Below are 17523 nucleotides of genomic sequence, written 5' to 3' on the forward strand. Positions count from 1 at the left end.
TACTTTTTAGTTTTAGGTTGCTGATCCAGATCGGTATGTAGAGTAGGGCTACTGCTAAATATTCATGCACTTAGCCACTCATTCATTCATTCATTCATTCAACAAATACGTATTTAGAATTCATTATATGCCCGGCTGTCGCCAAGCCTCTGGATCCGGGGGGGATGTCGCGTGAGGATGTAGGGAACGTACAGCAATTGCCGGATGGAAGAGGGAGGAGCTTCTCACTGTTCTCTTCATTTTTTAAAATATAATTTATTGTCAAAGTGGCTTCCATACAACACCCAGTGCTCATCCCAGCAAGTGCCCTCCTCAATGTCCATCACCCATTTTTCCTCTCCCCCCAACCCCCGTCCAACCTCAGTTTGTTCTCTGTATTTAAGAGTCTCGTGGTTTGCCTCCCTCTCTGTTTGTACCTCGCTTTTCCCCTTCCTTTCCCCCATGGACTTCTGTTAAGTTTCTCAGGATCCACATATGAGTGAAAACATACGGTATCTGTCTTTCTCTGACTGACTTATTTCACTCAGCATAATACTTTCCAGTTCCATCCACGTTGCGGCAAATGGCAGGATTTCCTTCTTTCTCATTGCCAAGTAGTATTCCATCGTATATATAAACCACATCTTTTTTTATCCATTCATCAGTTGATGGACATTTAGGCTCTTTCCCTAACTGGGCTATTGTTGAAAGCGCTGCTATAAACACTGGGGTACAAGTGCCCCTCTGCATCAGCACTCCTGTATCCCTTGGGTAAATTCCTAGGAGTGCTATTGCTGGGTCATAGGGTAGTTTTATTTTTAATTTTTTGAGGATCCTCCACACTCTTTTCCAGAGCAGCTGCACCAGTTTGCATTCCCACCAATAGTGCCGGAGGGTTCCCCTTTCTCCACATCCTCTCCAACACCTGTTGTCTCTTGTGTTGTTAATTTTACTCATCCTGACAGGTGTGAGGTGGTATCTCATTGTAGTTTTGATTTGTGTTTCCCTGATGGTGAGTGATGTTGAGCATCTTTTCATGTGTCTGTTGACCATCTAGATGTCTTCTTTGGAAAAGTGTCTATTCATGTCTTCTGTCCATTTCTTCACTGGATTATGTGTTTCGGGTGTGGAGTTTGGTAAGTTCTTTACAGGTTTTGGATACTAACCCTTTATCTGATATGTCATTTGCAAATATCTTTTTCCATTCCGTCAGTTGCCTTTTAGTTTCGTTGATTGTTTCCTTTGCAGTGCAGAAGCTTTTTATCTTGATGGGGTCCCAGTAGTTCATTTTTGCTTTGAATTCCCTTGCCTTTGGAGATGTGTCGAGTAAGAAATGGCTGTAGCTGAGGTCAAAGAGGTTGTTGCCTGTTTTCTCCTCTAGGGTTTTGATGGCTTCCTGTCTCACATTTAGGTCTTTCCTTCATTTTGAGTTTATTTTTGTGTATGGTGTAAGAAAGTGGTCCAGTTCTACCGGCACCATTTGCTAAAGAGACTGTCTTTTTTCCATTGGATACTCTTTCCTGTTTTGTCAAAGATGAGTTGGCCATACATTTTTGGGTCCAATTCTGGGTTCTCTATTCTATTCCGTTGGCCTATGTGTCTGTTTTTGTGCCAATACCATACTTTTCACTGTTCTCTTCAAATCTTCCTACCTATATCTGAGAAGTTTGGCCCTCCGAAAAACAGGATGTTTTCTGAATGAATCTTGGTGGACATGGGGTTTGCTAGGGTTTCATAATGTGTCTGAGAAGAACATGGCTTGGAAGGTTGACCCTTTTGTGGTCTCAAGAGTCCATGTTCCGCCAGATCGGGGGTTTGTGCTCCGTTTTGACGTGTAGCTGTAGAATCACCAAGTGCACATCATATCCTCCCAAACATTCTCCTTCCCTTAAAGGATAACGTTCCCCCAACTCATAGTTGTAGAGGGAAGCAACTTGTGTGCACCACCCCTATGGCAGTTCTCTTTATCTTCTTTGCCCCATGGGAACCAGCAGACTCCTGGCATGAAATCACAAACAGAGAAGAGCCCAGGATCCAAGGGCGTGATTTTTAAGTTGGATTTGAACTAGGGATTTGAGGACAAAACATGACATTAGATCATTTGAAAGTGCCAAGTGTACGGACACAAAAATAGGTGAATGTTTGCAATTTCACGTGGTCCAATCCATTATACTGATGTTAAGATTCTGCATGTGCAACATGGAGTTAGCGCTATCTTCATCCACAGATTTCAGCAGCCTTGCACCTTGAAGGTCAATGGTTCTGGATCTTCATGTGGTAGATCACAAGTGAACACCCGACTCCGGCTATTTTGGGTAACACAGGTCAGCCGTTCTGCACAGGCAGGAGCATATGGGAGACGTGATTCAGAGAAGATCGATAACCTAAACACACTCAGCGCAAAGACTCCAGTAGGGTGAGGGCAGGAGACCTCTAGGAGCATCTATATTAATTTTGTCATACACACACACACACACACACACACACACACACACACACACACTTATTATAATGATTTTTTTGTTAACTGTGAGTTTATAATTGGTTTGAATTTTCTATTCCCTCCCAAACCAAATTCCCATAGTCTTATACTAGACATACGGTTATTTTTTCCATGTAGACTCCAATGTTGTCAGAAGCTCAGGACTTTCAAAAATCCATTCAAGGAACCAAAAAGCTGTGCTTGGTCTAGCACTTTAATACACTGTCTTCATAGGAGTTGGTACCTCTGCAAAAATTCAGACTTTAGACAGTTAACACAAGCGTGTGATTTTGACAACAGAATTCAGACTCTTTCTAAAAGACTGCCCTCTTCCAAAAATGGTTCTATCGGTAAGCATTTGTTTATTGTCACAGGATCTCTATTGCCCCCAAGTCTGACAGCTTGCACAGATACCAAAAGGAGCCCTTGGGAAGATGAAACACACTCTGACTCATAGTTATCCACGGATTGTGGTTTCTGCTTTTGCAGTGACATCCCAGGGAATAGTCCCTATTGGCTCAAATACACAAAATGTTGAAAAATTATTCCCCACGATGAAAAGTCTTCTACTATAAGGATATAGATATTGTACTTTTCATTAAATGAATTCTTATATACTCCTGGTTCCCGAGGAGCCAAAATACTCAGTTACATCATTTAAAAAATATATATATATATCTTAGGTTATATTAGCTTCCTGGCTAATTTCGTACATTTTCTTTCTTTTTCTTGCCCCTCTGTCTGTTCAGATAAGCATGGCCAGGAGCGCTTCCTGTATCAGGGGGAGTGTTGGGAGAGCTGCCCAGCAGGCTACTACCCTGCTGAGGGGCACACCTGCCTGCCCTGCCCTGACAACTGTGAACTTTGCCACAACGCACACATCTGTGTACGATGCACGGGAGGCTACTTCCTAGTGCCCACCAACCATACCTGCCAGAAGTTGGCGTGTGGACAAGGTAAGTCTGCTCTGAGCCACTGTCTTGCACCAGGATGTAGCATGAGGAGCTATACCCTGGACGTCCCAGAGATCTGCATTGTGTTCCAGGTTTTAATGTTGGCACCCGGGATGACTTTATGTGACTATATGTGCAGTGGGGACGGTGATGACTGCTCCTCTCTCTCCCTCCTCACACCTTTCTCTGGGTTCCCCAAGACACATTCCAGAGACACAGGGATGCAACTAATCACAGAGAAACTGATCTTGAATTGAGAGTTCGTGGGCACGATATAATGGAGAGAAAATCAGATAAGAACCTAAAAGTCCTGACAACGTTCTCCTTCCCAATTACTAGGTACAGGACCCTGTGCGAAATCAGTCTAATTTTTCTATGCCTTGTTTTCTTCATGTGTGAAACGGTGAGCATTGCACCACGATGGTTCCTGTGAGAAGCCAATGAAAATAAGCCTATCTAAAGCTCCTTGAAAATATTCAATGTTCTATGAATTGCATGTGTTACTGCTATTGCCCAATCCCTTATCGTACATGGGAAGACAGAAATTAGAAAACAGGACTTGTAGTGTTTTGTTTTTTTTTTTCCTTTCCATTAAGAATGCTACAGACTTTCTTTGCTCTAAGAATGCTACAGACATTCTCTGCTCTATATAAGAATTATGCCTGGTCTAATGCTGCAAAGAGTTCCAAGATGTTTGTAGAACAAATGAGACACTCATTCCTTTTCTGCTTGTGTTTACTAATGTAGTATAGGCTTTAAAACTTAAAAAAAAAAAAAAAAAAAAAAAAAGGATTTAGAAAGGCAGATTTAAAAAGACAAAGTATGGGGGTGCCTGGGTGGCTCAGTCAGTTGAGCCCTCAACTTTGGCTCAGGTCATGATCTCACAGTTCGTGAGTTCAGGCCCGACATCGGGCTCAATGCTATCAGCACATGGCCCACTTCAGATCCTCTGTCCCCCTATCCCTGCCCCTTCCCCACTTGTGCTCTCTCAAAAATAAATAAATCATTTAAAAAAAAATAAATACTTTTATTCATGGCCAACGAGCACATTAAAAGATGTTCAGGATCACTAATTTTTAGGGAAACACAAATCAAAGCCACGATGAGGTATCACCTCACACCTGTTAGAATGGCTATTATCAAAAAGACAAGAAATAACAAGTGTTGGAGAAAATGTAGAGAAATGGGAACTCTCATACACTGTTGGCAGGAATGTAAATTGACATAGCCACTGTGGAAAACATATGCATATTCCTCAAAAAATTAAAAATAAAACTACCATTTGATCCCACTACTCCACTACCGGGTTTTTACCCGAAAAAATATGAAAACACTAATTTGAAAAGACATACGCCTCTCTATGTCGATCACAGCATTATTTACAATAGCCAAGAAACTGAAACAAGCTAAATGTTCATCAAGGGATGAATGGATAAAGTTGATCCATTTTTTAAAAGAATGAAATCTTGCCATTTACGATACGGATGGACCATGAGAGTATTATGCTAAGTGGAATAACTCAGGAGAAAGACAAATACCACATGATTTCACGCATATGTAGAATCTGAGAAACAAAACAAACGAACTCAGGGATGCAGAGAACAGATTGGTATTAACAGAGGGAAGGGGGCTTGGGGGTGGGAGAAGGGCTGAAGGGGACCAATTGTAGGGTGATGGATGGTAACTAGATTTTGCGGGATGATCACTTTGCAGTATATACAGAGAGCAAATTATAATGTATACTTGAAACACATCATTTTAAAGGTACATTTAAAAAAAGAATATTCAGAAAATAAAAATATGATCTTGGAAATTGTTTTGAAAAAAAATTATGGGAGAATGAGAATGAAGAAGAGAGGTAGAAAGATAAAAATTTTGAAGTCACTGACACAGTAGAACCAAAAGAAAAAGTAAAAGTAGAAAAGGGAGACAAGGGAAGAAAAATAATGGATCACCCAGGAATTTCAAATAATATAGGTTTTCCCGTAAAAGACTCTTAATGATAGAGAACAAACTGAGAGTTGATGGGGGGGTGGGGGGGATGGGCTAGATGGGTGATGGACATTGAGGGTGCCATTTGTTGTGATGAGCACTGGGTGTTAGATATAAGTGATGAATCACTAAATTCTCCTCCAGAAACCAATATTACACTACATGTTAACTAATTAGAATTTAAATAAAAACTTGAAAGAAACAAAAAAAACAAATAATATAGGCTTTTCAGAGTAAACAGCAGAAACAGGAGAGAGAGAACATTAACAAAGAACTAATTCCGAAAAATCCCAGAACGGAAGGACATGAATTTCCAGATTGAACAAGCCCGCTGCATGTTCAGCATAATGGATTTTAAAAGGACACACAACAAGACACGTGATTGTAAGAATCTGGAAATCTGAGATTTTTTTTTTTTTTTTTCTGCAAGAGGAAAATCTTGAAAACTTCCAGGGGAAAATAAAGGAGATCATACAAAAAAGGATTGGCTATCAGAATGGCATTGAACTTCTCAACGATCCTGGAAACTGAAACATAAAAATGGAACAAAAACTTTAAACTTCTGAGAAAAGAAAGTATTTCTCTTTTAAAGCCTAAATTCAGTCAAGCCATGAGTCACGTGTGAGGGCAGAAAAAAACATTATTTTCAATCACGCAAGTTATCGAAAACTTTACCTCCCATGCATCCATCCTTTCTTGGGAAAATGATTTGTAGAGGGTGTATTCCACCAAAAAAATAGGACAAGAAATAAGAAAATATAAGGTCCAGAAAATTCATCCAAAGGAGGAGGATGAAAGGAATCTTCAGGACGATGGTGAAAAAGATACTAATGCGTTAGCGGGAAGATTTCTACTTAGGGTACAGTTGAGGACGCATCAAGGACAGATATTGAGAAAACAAACAAAGAAGCCAGACAGATATGAGCACAAGAGAAAACAAAAAGGTGTGCAAGAACCTTAATGTTGGGGCAGCTGGGTGGCTCAGTCAGTTAAGCATCCGACTTCAGCTCAGGTCATGATCCCAGCGTTAGCGTCGGGCTCTGTGCTGCCTGCTCAGAGCCTGGAGCCTTCTTCAGATTCTGTGTCTCCTTCTCTTTCTGCCCCTCCCCCGCTCATGCTCCGTCTCTCAAAAATAAATAAATGTTAAAAAATTTAAAAAAAAAAGAACCTCAATGTCATCAGAACGTGAACAATAATAGTATAATCATAATATAAATGCTGAGTATTAATCTAGCAAAATCTGTAACTCGGGAGGATGGAACGTATGTCTGTGTTTGTTGGAGTATTGGAGAAAGAAAGCTACTCTTTACTACTACAGGTAGTGCCTAAGAATAAACTCACAAGGCAGCATCATAATCATGTTACTTAGAAATTTGGAGGTAAAAACTAAAAGAAACAGCTAAAAGAATCACAATTTTTTGTCGCTGAGAAAAGAGAAGGGGCAGAAAATAAGCTACACACCAATATATTTTCACAGCAATTAACGTTTCTCCAACACTAAAGTGAATCGTGTTTCTCCCTCTTCTTGTACAGGTGAAGTCCAAGACCCAGACTATGGAGAGTGTGTGCCTTGTGAAGAAGGATGCCTGGGATGCAACTTGGGTATGCCACTTGGTTTTTTTTGCCTAAAGAGTTGATATAGCATTTTTTTTCTTTTTCCCCACACATCCTCATTGTTATCACCAATGTCACCATCAATGCCCACTAAGCAGGCTCACTCTTATGAGACAGGGTCACTGCAAGACATGTTCCCTTTTGAGGCAAAGGAGAGGTCACTTATCTTAATGAAACCCAAGTTTAGGAAAGGACAGGCATCTTTTCCTCTGGTTGTTAGCTATCTAGTGGGGGACATCCGCAACCACATTTCCAGTTGCATAGGACGTGACCTCTCCTTAGCTTCTCAAGGTCACAAATATGGAGTGAAACAATGGTGGGAGAAAGGAACTGAAGCAAAGAAATGCCTAATTAATCTAACTCACTTGGCATGTGATTCGCAAAAACTTGTCAGGAGTATAGGGATTTTCCTTTGCAGAATGACTCTATTGGTTGAAGCCTAAGACAGTCCTTTGAGAAGAAACCAATATGGTGACAGTGAGTTAAAATCCCCACCGTACAACAAACAGTTGTCAGTCTTCCATATACTTCCCTAATTCAAATCACTGATCCCTTTCTCCCCATGCATACCTGGTTCTCCAGTGGAAAGGAGGAGAGGAAGTCTACACCACACAGAATCGTTGGATTGGGTGTAAAATTAAATATAGGGAGGGCGCCAAATTCCAAGAATGTATCTTAATGTAAACTTAGTCAAGTCACTGAAAATAATTAAACATGTGGGTCTGTAGATCTTTGAAAGGAAACCCAACCTAAATTAAAGATTGATGGAGTAATTTCTATTCATGGAATTTCCATGAATCTCTATGATTGGTTAACGTCTGCTTCTAAAACTTTAATGTGCACACAGATCCCACGGGGGATTTGTTAAAATGCAAATTCTGATTCACAGGTCTAGGTAGGGCCTGAGAATTAGCTTCTAATAAGCTGCCTGGTGAAGCCAAGGCTTCGTCAAACACTCATGAGGTTGCAAGGGGTCAGACTGTGGCAGGATTAAGTAGAATCTTTATTGGTTTTTCCCTAATAGATGTCCTTGAATTCTTAAATATTATACATGAATTCTCATTTATCTGATGACTGTCATGGATTCTTTCCACCTTAAATGGAAATTATGTATTTTCTATAATATCTGTAACTACCAAACAGAGTTTTTAGGACCTTGAATACCATCCTGCCATTACCTGCCACTGTGAAATGGGGCATATGCTTTGGAAAATAAAACATACGAATGAAAATCACACTTAGGAAGGGGCTCCATTTAGAGGCTTATCAGCCATCTAAGGGTAAAATGCTAATTTTCTGGGAAGCACACATAGACCTCAACGTAAGTAATAAAAGTACTAAAGTTGAAAAGATAAGCAAATTCCCGCATACCTTGTGAAGTGATAGGAGGCGGTCCTTCTTGCAGGGAGCCAGGACAAATGTCTTGACTGTCTTGATTTCACATTTTGCCTACTTCAGACCATATCGTCTCATCAGGTTTTGCATCCCAGCTAACTTTTGTGGTCTCCATTTCAACGTTTGCTATTATTGTATGTTGCGTGACCATGCTAGCTAGCATCTTTGTGTATCACAGAAAGGGGTGTGTACGTGTGTGGGTGGGTGTGGGTGTGTGTCTGCCTCTCTGTAAAATCTCAAAACTTGGAAACAATGACAACCGTGATCACTAAGGATACACGCTGTGCCCACTCTTCCCTTAGCTGATCTGGCTACAGAGGGGACCAAGTGTAGCCCCTGGGAAAAAATAAAATCTGTACCAGACCTAGGCTATCTGGGGACTCAAAATCCAAAAGAATCAACTTGTAAGAAGAGATAAATTAGAACGTTTCACTCCCTCCGCAGTGTACTACTGAAATATTTAGTTCATCCACTCCTTTAAGAAATTTTGTCTACAATGTTGAGGGCTCCCTGGAATACTGGGAATTGAAAGCTGACAACGGTTGTGATCCCACTAGAAGGCCCTCTCTGGCTGTTACAAGCGACATACCTTGAACCAAGTCTTTTACAAGGCAACCTGCCAGAATAGAGAGAGCTACACTGTTCAGTGGGAATCACAGGAGAGTGACTAGAACATTCTAAGTGCTAATTTCTCATTTTAAATTAGAAAATTTCTCTTAATGTATAAAGTTTCTATATGTTGGACTTTGTGTATTTTTACACTGTCCTGGCCGAGGTCAATTGTCACTTTCTGGTGTCTCTGTTGATCTCTGCAGTTGAGTTCATTCTTTTTTCTTTCTTCCTCTTATTTGCAAACCAACGATAATACTCTTTACAGCTGATCTGTGTAATATTTGGTGCATACACATTTTTCTGCTTCGACGCTAAACTACTTAGAATAAGCTCAATGACTTATACACTGTGCTACCAAAAGAACTAGCAGCAGGGCCTAGGATATAATAAATGTATAATATTTGTTGAATTGAATTTGAGAGTTGCTGGAACTTAGAGGGGAGATGTGCGGCTCAAGACACCCAGGGATCTAGATATGATGTTTTCTCTATTCAAACTTTGTTTATGGGCCAAGAAGGGAAAATAAATCACACAATGCAGAAATAAATAGCTTTTCATAAAATATTAGAACCATTAGGGAGATCTGAAGAGGACATGGTTAGTAAACCATAAAATTTCATAATTTTAATAAAATGCAAATATAAATTTTAAAAGATACGAATAACGTACCATAGATTTTCCTCAGATTCTTCTTGTGAGACAGGATATCATCCTTTAGAGAAAACTTGACTTTCTTCCATTTTAATAATGTAGATTCATCTTTGAACCAGAGTCAGACAACCTCTAGAAGAGTTAGAGAAAAGTGAAATCAGTCACTTTGAGACATTTTCTCTACACCATGTAATGATTAGTTGTTGGAAATAGTGGATTTTTTTTCTGAGCTTTTTATTCCTTTCCAGATATTTAGTGCAACTAGAGAGTAAGATTTTTTATACCCAATGAAAAAGAACTCAAATTCCAGATTGACTCCAATCTTGTCTAGTTCCTGGGTGGAGTTGTTTATCATTCCGAAGACTTACCAGAAAGAGGAGAGAAAAGGAAACATGACCAAAAAGTGGCTGTTGTATTTTGAAGAAAATATTGAATTTGCTATTCTAGGATGGAACGACGGTGTTTTTGTTATTATGGGGTTAGATTTCTTTTTTATTGAGATATAACTGACATCAAAAATTACATAGTTTCAGGTGTACAAGTAGTGATTCAATATTTATAGACATTGTGATCATCACAATAAGTCTAGTTCACATCTGTCACTTTAGAGTTACAGACTTATTTTTTCTTGTGATGAGAACTTTTATAATCTACTGTCTTAGCACCTTTCACATATACAATGCAGTATTATTAACTATAGCCATCATGCTACACATTATATTCCCAGGATTTATTCATTTTAGAAGTAAAATTTTCTTCCTTTGGACATCCTTCACCCTTTACCTCTGGCAATCACCAGTCTGTTCTCTCTTAGATTCCTCCTCTTTATTAGGCTGAAAACAAACAGACAGCATTTTATATAATATCTTCTTGTTCCAAAATGATTGGAATCAAAATTCTTTCTCTTCCTAGCTGGTATCTTGAATGGAAATTGTAACTAAGATAAATCAAAGTTTTCTAAATTTTATTTCTTCATTAATTGAGAGAATAAGTAAATGGAGTCATTTTTACTTGATGCTTTGAGGTGCCTTTTTTGGTTTTGTTTTAATTTGGAGATATAGCAATAGGCGACACCTGATATAAAATAAGATTTGGGGCCTATACTTACAACACCACTGACTTATTAATCGATTTGAATCAAAATTGCTACTATCTGTTCACTTCCTTACCTTGTCAATAAAATAGATGTCACCGTGCCTTTATCTTGGCTTAGAAGTAGGTAATAAAAAGCCATTAATTTTTTCTCATTTAAATGGCTTTAGTCCCTACTCTTGGGGAAAAATATACACAAATTAAAAATTTTTAAGTACCTGTAATAAAAGAAAAAGGCCATAGGATCAAAGTGTTCTAAAAATAGAAGAGGAAGGAATGCTTCCAAATTCATCCTATGAAGCCAGCATCACCCTGATAACAAAACCAGACAAGACACTAGGAGGAGGAGGAGGAGGAGGAGGAGGAGGAGGAGGAGGAGGAGGAGAAGGACGAGGAGGAGGAGGAGAAGGAGAAAAAGAAGAAGAAAAGAAGAAGAAGAAGAAGAAGAAGAAGAAGAAGAAGAAGAAAGGGAGAGAGAGAGAGGAAGGAAGGAAGGAAGGAAGGAAGGAAGGAAGGAAGGAAGGAAACTACAGGCCAATATCCCTGATGAATATAGATACAAAAATCCTCAACAAAATAAGAGCAAGCTGAGCTCAACAATATTTTCAAAGGATCATTCCCCATGATCAGTTAGGACTTATTCTGAGGATACAAGAGTAGTTCAATATTCATAAATCAATCAACTTGATACATATTAACAAAATGAAAGATTAAAAAACATAATCATCTCAATAAATGCAGAAAAAGCATTTGACAAAATTCAACATCCATTCATGATAAAACCTCTCGATAGAACGGATGTAGGGGGAACATACCTCAACACTATAAAGGTCTTCTATGAAAAACCTATAGCTAGTATTATACTCAATGGTGAAAACTGAAAGCTTTTCCTCTAAGATCAGAAACGAGACAAAAATATCCACTCTCATTACTTTTATTCAACACAGTATTGGAAATCCTAGCCTCAGCAATCAGACAAGAAAAAGAAATAAAAGGCATCCAAATCAGAAATGAAGTAACACTGTCACTATTTGTAGGCAACATGATACTATACATACAAAACTCTAAAGACTCCATCAAAAAAACTAATAGAATAAATGAATTCAGTACATTTGTAGCATATAAAATCAATATACAGAAAAATGTTGCATTTCTGTACACTAATAACAAAGTCGAAGAAAGATAAATTAAGAAAACAATCTCATTTACAAATGCAAAAAATAAAATACCTAGGAATAAATTAATCAAAATGATGAAAGACCTATACTCTGAAAACTATAAGACAGTGATTAAATAAAATGAAGACAACACAAAAAATGGAAAGACATTTCATGCTCTTGGACTGGAGAAATTAACATTGTTAAAACACCCATACTACCCAAAATAACTTACTGATTCAGTGCAATCCCTACCAAAATGCCAACAGCATTTTTAATAAAACTAAAACAATCCTAATATTTGTGTAGAACCACAGAAGAACACAAATAGCCAAAGCAATCATGAGAAAAAACAAAGCTGGAGGTATCATGCTTCCTGATTTCAAGATATACTACAAAGCTATAATAATCAAAACAAGATGGCACAAGTACAAAAATAGACACAGATCAACATAACAGAATAGAGAGCCCAAAAAGAAACTGTCACCTATATGGTCAATTAATCTGTGACAAAGGAGGCAAAAATGTACAACGGGGAAGATTCTCTTCAACAAATGGCGCTAGGAGAACTGGACAGCTACATGCAAAAGAATGGACCACTTTCTTGCACCATACACAAAAATAAACTCAAAATGGATTAAAGAGGGGCACCTGGGTGGCTCAGTCAGTTAAGCGTCCGACTTCGGCTCAGGTCATGATCTTGTGATTCGTGAGTTCAAGCCCCACATCAGGCTCAGTGCTGACAGCTCAGGGCCTGGAGCCTGCTTCGGATTCTGTGTCTCCCTCTCTCTCTGCCCCTCCTCCACTCTCTCTCACTCTCTCACTCAAAAATAAATAAACATTTAAAAAAAGTTTTAATGGGTTAAAGATCCGAAACTATAAAACTCCTAAAAGAAAATATAGGCAGTGGTGTTTTTTGGCACTAGCCTTAGCAAAATATTTATGGATAGATCTCCTCAGGCACGGGGAATAAAGACAGAAATAAACTGTTGGCATTACACCAAAATAAAAAACATTTTGCCCAGCAGAGACAACCATCAACAAAACAAAAAGGCAACCTACTGAATGGGAGACAATATTTGCAAATCATACGTAGCCAATAAAGTGTTAATATTCAAAATATATAAAGAACTTATACAACTCAACACCAAAAAAAAAAAAAAATCCAAACGATCCAATTAAAAAACGGGCAGAGGACATGAATAAACATTTTTCTAAAGAAGACATACAGATGGCAAACAGATACTGAAACAATGCTCAACATTGCTAATTATTAACGATATGCATATCAAAACTATAATGAGATATCACTTTACACCTGTCAGAATGGCTACAATCAACAATGTTTGTGAAGATGTGGAGAAAAAGGAACCCTTGTGCATTGTTGGTAGGACTATACATTGGTATAGCCACTGTGGAAAACAGTAGAGTGTTTCCTCAAAAAATTACAAACAGAACTACCATATGATCCAGTAATTCCAACACTGAGTATTTATCCAAAAAAGATGAAAACACTAATTTATAAAGATATATGCACCCCTCTGTTTATTACAGCATTATCTACAATAACCAAAATATGGAAGCAACCCATGTCCATCAGTAGATGCGTGGGCAAAGAAGTGGTACACACACACACACATGCGCACACACACACACACACACACACACACTGGAAGATTATTCGGCCATAAAAAAAATTGAGCTCTTGTCATTTGAGACAACATAGACGGACCTAGAGGGTACCACACTAGGTGAAAAAATAATAGAGACAGACAAATACCATATGATTTTACTTGTATGTGGAATCTAAAAAGCAAAACAGACTCATACAGAGAACAACTTGCTGGTTGCCAGAGAGGAGGGGAGTGGAGAGTGGGAAAAACAGGTGAAGGGGATTAAGAAGCATAAACGTCCAGCTATACAACCAATAAGTCACAGAGACAGAAAGTACAGCACAGGGAATACAGTCAACAATATTATAATAACATCGTACAGTGACAGATGGTAACTAACCCTCTGCCATCACACATCGTGTAATGTACAGAAGTGTTAAATCACTAGGCTGTGCTCCTGAACTAATATAACCTTGGATATCAACTATTCTTAAATAATAAGCATTTTTAGAAAGATAAAGCTCATATAATTAAGGGCCAAAGGAGGGGACAAGCATTTGCAGCAAAAGAATTTAGAGAAGGAGGGAAGCTCTGGGCACTGAAGTGGTCAACAAGGCTTCCGAGAGGCTAACACTTAGAAATTGCATGGAATTTAGACAGATGAGAAGGCAGAGCAGCATTACGGAGGGGCTTTCAAGCTGGAAAACAGCAGGAAGAAAGGTCTGGAGGGAAGAATTTTTGCTGGGGATTTTAGGACACTGAGAGTACCGATGTTGCAGAGGGAATACAGTTTAGTCCCCCTTTATCCACGGATTCACTCGTCACAGTTTCAGTTTTTCACAGTCAACTGAGTTCCAGAAGCAGATGATCCACCTTTGGACATACTGTCAGAAGGTCAGGTGTAGCCTAACGCTATGTCACGATGCCTCTGTCATTTGCCTCCCTTCATCGTATCCCGTGGCATTTTATCATCACAAGAAGAGGGAGAACAGTACAATAAAATATTTTTGAGAGAGAGAGAGACACCACATTCACATACCTTTTATTACAATATATTGTTATAATTATTCTAGTTTGTTGTTGGTGTTGTTAACCACTCACTGTGCCTAATTTATAAACTAAGCTTTATCATAGGCATATACATATAGGAAAAAAACATAGGATGTATAGTGTTTGGTTCTATCCGTGGTTTCAGGCATCCATGGGGGTCTTGGAACATACACCCCACAGATAAGGGGGGAGTACTATTAAGTAAATATAGGAGAACAAACAAAAAGAAGTTTAGAGAAGTGGTGGAAAACCATATCTTGAATTCTGGACTAATGGGTTTAAGCTATTCTGTGGCTAAAAAGGAATAATTGAAAGTTCTTTAAAAGGGAGAGAGAGGGAGAATGTTTTGGAGAAGTGTTTTCAGAAGATGAACTTGGTAACTGTGTTGCCTGTGTTCAGGATAATTGAAAGGGAGAATGGCAGTTGGCAGACAAATCAGCTAGAAGATTATTCCAGAAATCCAAGTATGAAGGAACAGGAGCCGGATCTAAGGTAACAGCCAGGAAATAATGAAGAAGGAGCCAGGTTTTAAAAATCATGTTCAGCAAATGGCCCTTACACATAAGAAGAGATGCTTAGCCTTGTTCGTTGCATGGGAAATGCAAATTAAAACCATCACGACAGACCATCTCTCACCCATCAGAGTGGCAAAAATTCAAAAGCTTACGGTGCACTGCACAGGCACGGCTGTGGGAAGACAAACATTCTTCTCTATTACTGGTGGAATGACGGAATGGTACAAGCACTACCGAGGGAAATGTAGTGATAGATAACACATTTACATATGCATTTATCCTTACCCTATGACGTCTCTTCTGGAATTTCCCGAGGACACACATCCCAGAGAGCACATTCACGATATTATTCTTTGTGGCATTATTTGTGGTGGTAAGCTCTTTCAAACATCCTGAAGGCTCATTCACGGAAGACGGGTTGAATAAAGTAAGGTGCACACACACAGTGGAGGGCTGCGTAGCCCTAAAAAAGGCAAAGGAGATCTTTACGAACTGATAGTGATTTCCTGAAATACTGTTAGGTAGAAGGCAAGGGGCAAAAAACCTGAAAAATTAAAAAATAAAACCATACACAGTATACTAACTTCTGGGTTAGAAAGGATGGTGAAATCAAATATACATGTGTGTTTATACACATTGTTTACTTGTTTTGGAATGAGAAATACACAGAAACTCGGCAGAAAACTAATGAAAACTGTGACCTAGACAGAAAGAGGTAAAGGAGATGGGAGTGAAATGCCTCTCGATACGTCTTTTTTACCCAGTTTTCCTTTGAATCGTGTAGGCGGTTTACACGTTCCTAGGAAATGACACAGTAATTAGCGTGAACGATTCCCACTGGCCAATTTGGGATGATTTGATAATCCAAACATATAGATGATAAAGAATCACAACTGAATTAATTAAAAATAATCCATGCATTAGTAATGATATTTAAAGAAGAGAGAAAAGCAGAAGGAGGGAAAATAAAGGGGAAGGCTCTCTACAGAAGTTTCAGCTGCTACATATACAAGGGAAGAAATAGAAATTTATCATTTTACATCCCTTAGTGTACTGACTCAAAAGAGAGTCTTCAGTGGATGCCAAAGTCATTCGGGGAAAAGCTGATCACTGAACGGACCCAAAGTACTTCTACAGTTCCTTACAAAGAGGGGGTCTGCTGGCTACCAACTTAACTTTGAGCCTGGGTGGCTGAATCAGTTGATTTCCTGATTTCCACTCTAAGTAGTAACTAAACTACTACATTTGGCATTATACATTCCATACAACATGATGCCGTGTGTGTCCTGATATGACACATGAACAAGAATACAACGTTACCTACTATCCCTGACAAGGGTCTAGACCAATGATTCCCGACCGGAGGTGACTACGACCCTAGGGACATTTGCCAAAGTTCTGAGACATTTTTGGTTGTCATGACGGGGCTATCGTTATTTGAATCTGGGGAGCAAAGCTTCAGGAGGCCCTAAAACATTCTGTAATATACAGGGCTGCCCCCAACAACAAAGAATTATCTTATCTAAAAGGTTAATGCTGAGATTGAGAAACCCTTATTTAGCCTGAAGATCACTGTAAGATAAATCTAGAACGTGGGATAGCTATAAGATAACTGACCCACACGCCTAAAGGAAAAAACAAACAAACAAAAAAAACAACGAAATTCAGTAGAACAACAACAACAAAGAACAAAACAAAAAGGGGGTTAATCCAGAGACCAAAGAGATGAAACATCTAAGGAAATGTGCAAATATTTATTACAGACTGGATTTTAAAAGTTTTAAAAAAATATTTTGGGAGCAATTAAGAATATGTGAAAATAATCGGATAATATCGAGTTAGTATTTCCTCAGGTGTGGCAATTTTGTTGTACTAAATAGAACTGGGTGTTTTGTTTAGGAGATGGGTGATAAAGTCTTTAGGGATGAAATGTCATGCTGTCTACAACTTATTTTCAAATGGTTCAGGGAGGGGCGCCTGGGTGGCTCAATGATTGCTTTCTTGATTTCAGCTCAGGTCATAATCTCACAGTTCATGAGTTCAAGCCCCACGTCAGCTTCTGTGCTGACGGTGCACAGCCTGCTTGGGATTCTCTCTCTCTCTCTCTCTCTCTCTCTCTCAAATAAATAAACATAATAAATAAATAAATAAATAAATAAATAAATAAATAAATAATCAAATGGTTCAGGAAGGAAAAGGGATCTAGCTAAAGCATACAAAGTTGTTTGCTGCACTATTTCAGCCATCCTGTAACTTAAAAAATATATATTTTTTTAAGTTGGAGGAACCAAGTGCTTCAAGCTGTCAGCTGAGGGGGCCTAGAAGCAATGACACCTGAGTAGCAATAAGCACACAGTGGGCCCAGATCTTGATTTCTAATACCAATCTCCAAGAAAAAAGACACCAAGTCTCCCTGGA

General features: G+C 38.8%; 1 protein-coding gene across 3 annotated transcripts in view; it reads left to right on the top strand.

Annotated features, from left to right (window-relative positions):
• PCSK5 (proprotein convertase subtilisin/kexin type 5) overlaps positions 1-17523 on the top strand; it is a 472761-nt gene that overhangs the window by 377309 nt on the left and 77929 nt on the right. For all 3 annotated transcript variants that reach the window (XM_086685036.1, XM_086685033.1, XM_086685034.1), the window contains 2 exons: positions 3211-3417; positions 6940-7008. In XM_086685036.1, the coding sequence (XP_086541162.1) occupies positions 3211-3417; positions 6940-7008 (276 nt within the window). The remainder of the gene's footprint in view (positions 1-3210; positions 3418-6939; positions 7009-17523) is intronic.

The sequence above is a fragment of the Puma concolor genome, chromosome D4 (genome assembly GCF_028749965.1).
Source record: "Puma concolor isolate L17-30 chromosome D4, mPumCon1.1.hap2, whole genome shotgun sequence".
Classification (NCBI taxonomy): Eukaryota; Metazoa; Chordata; class Mammalia; order Carnivora; family Felidae; genus Puma; species Puma concolor.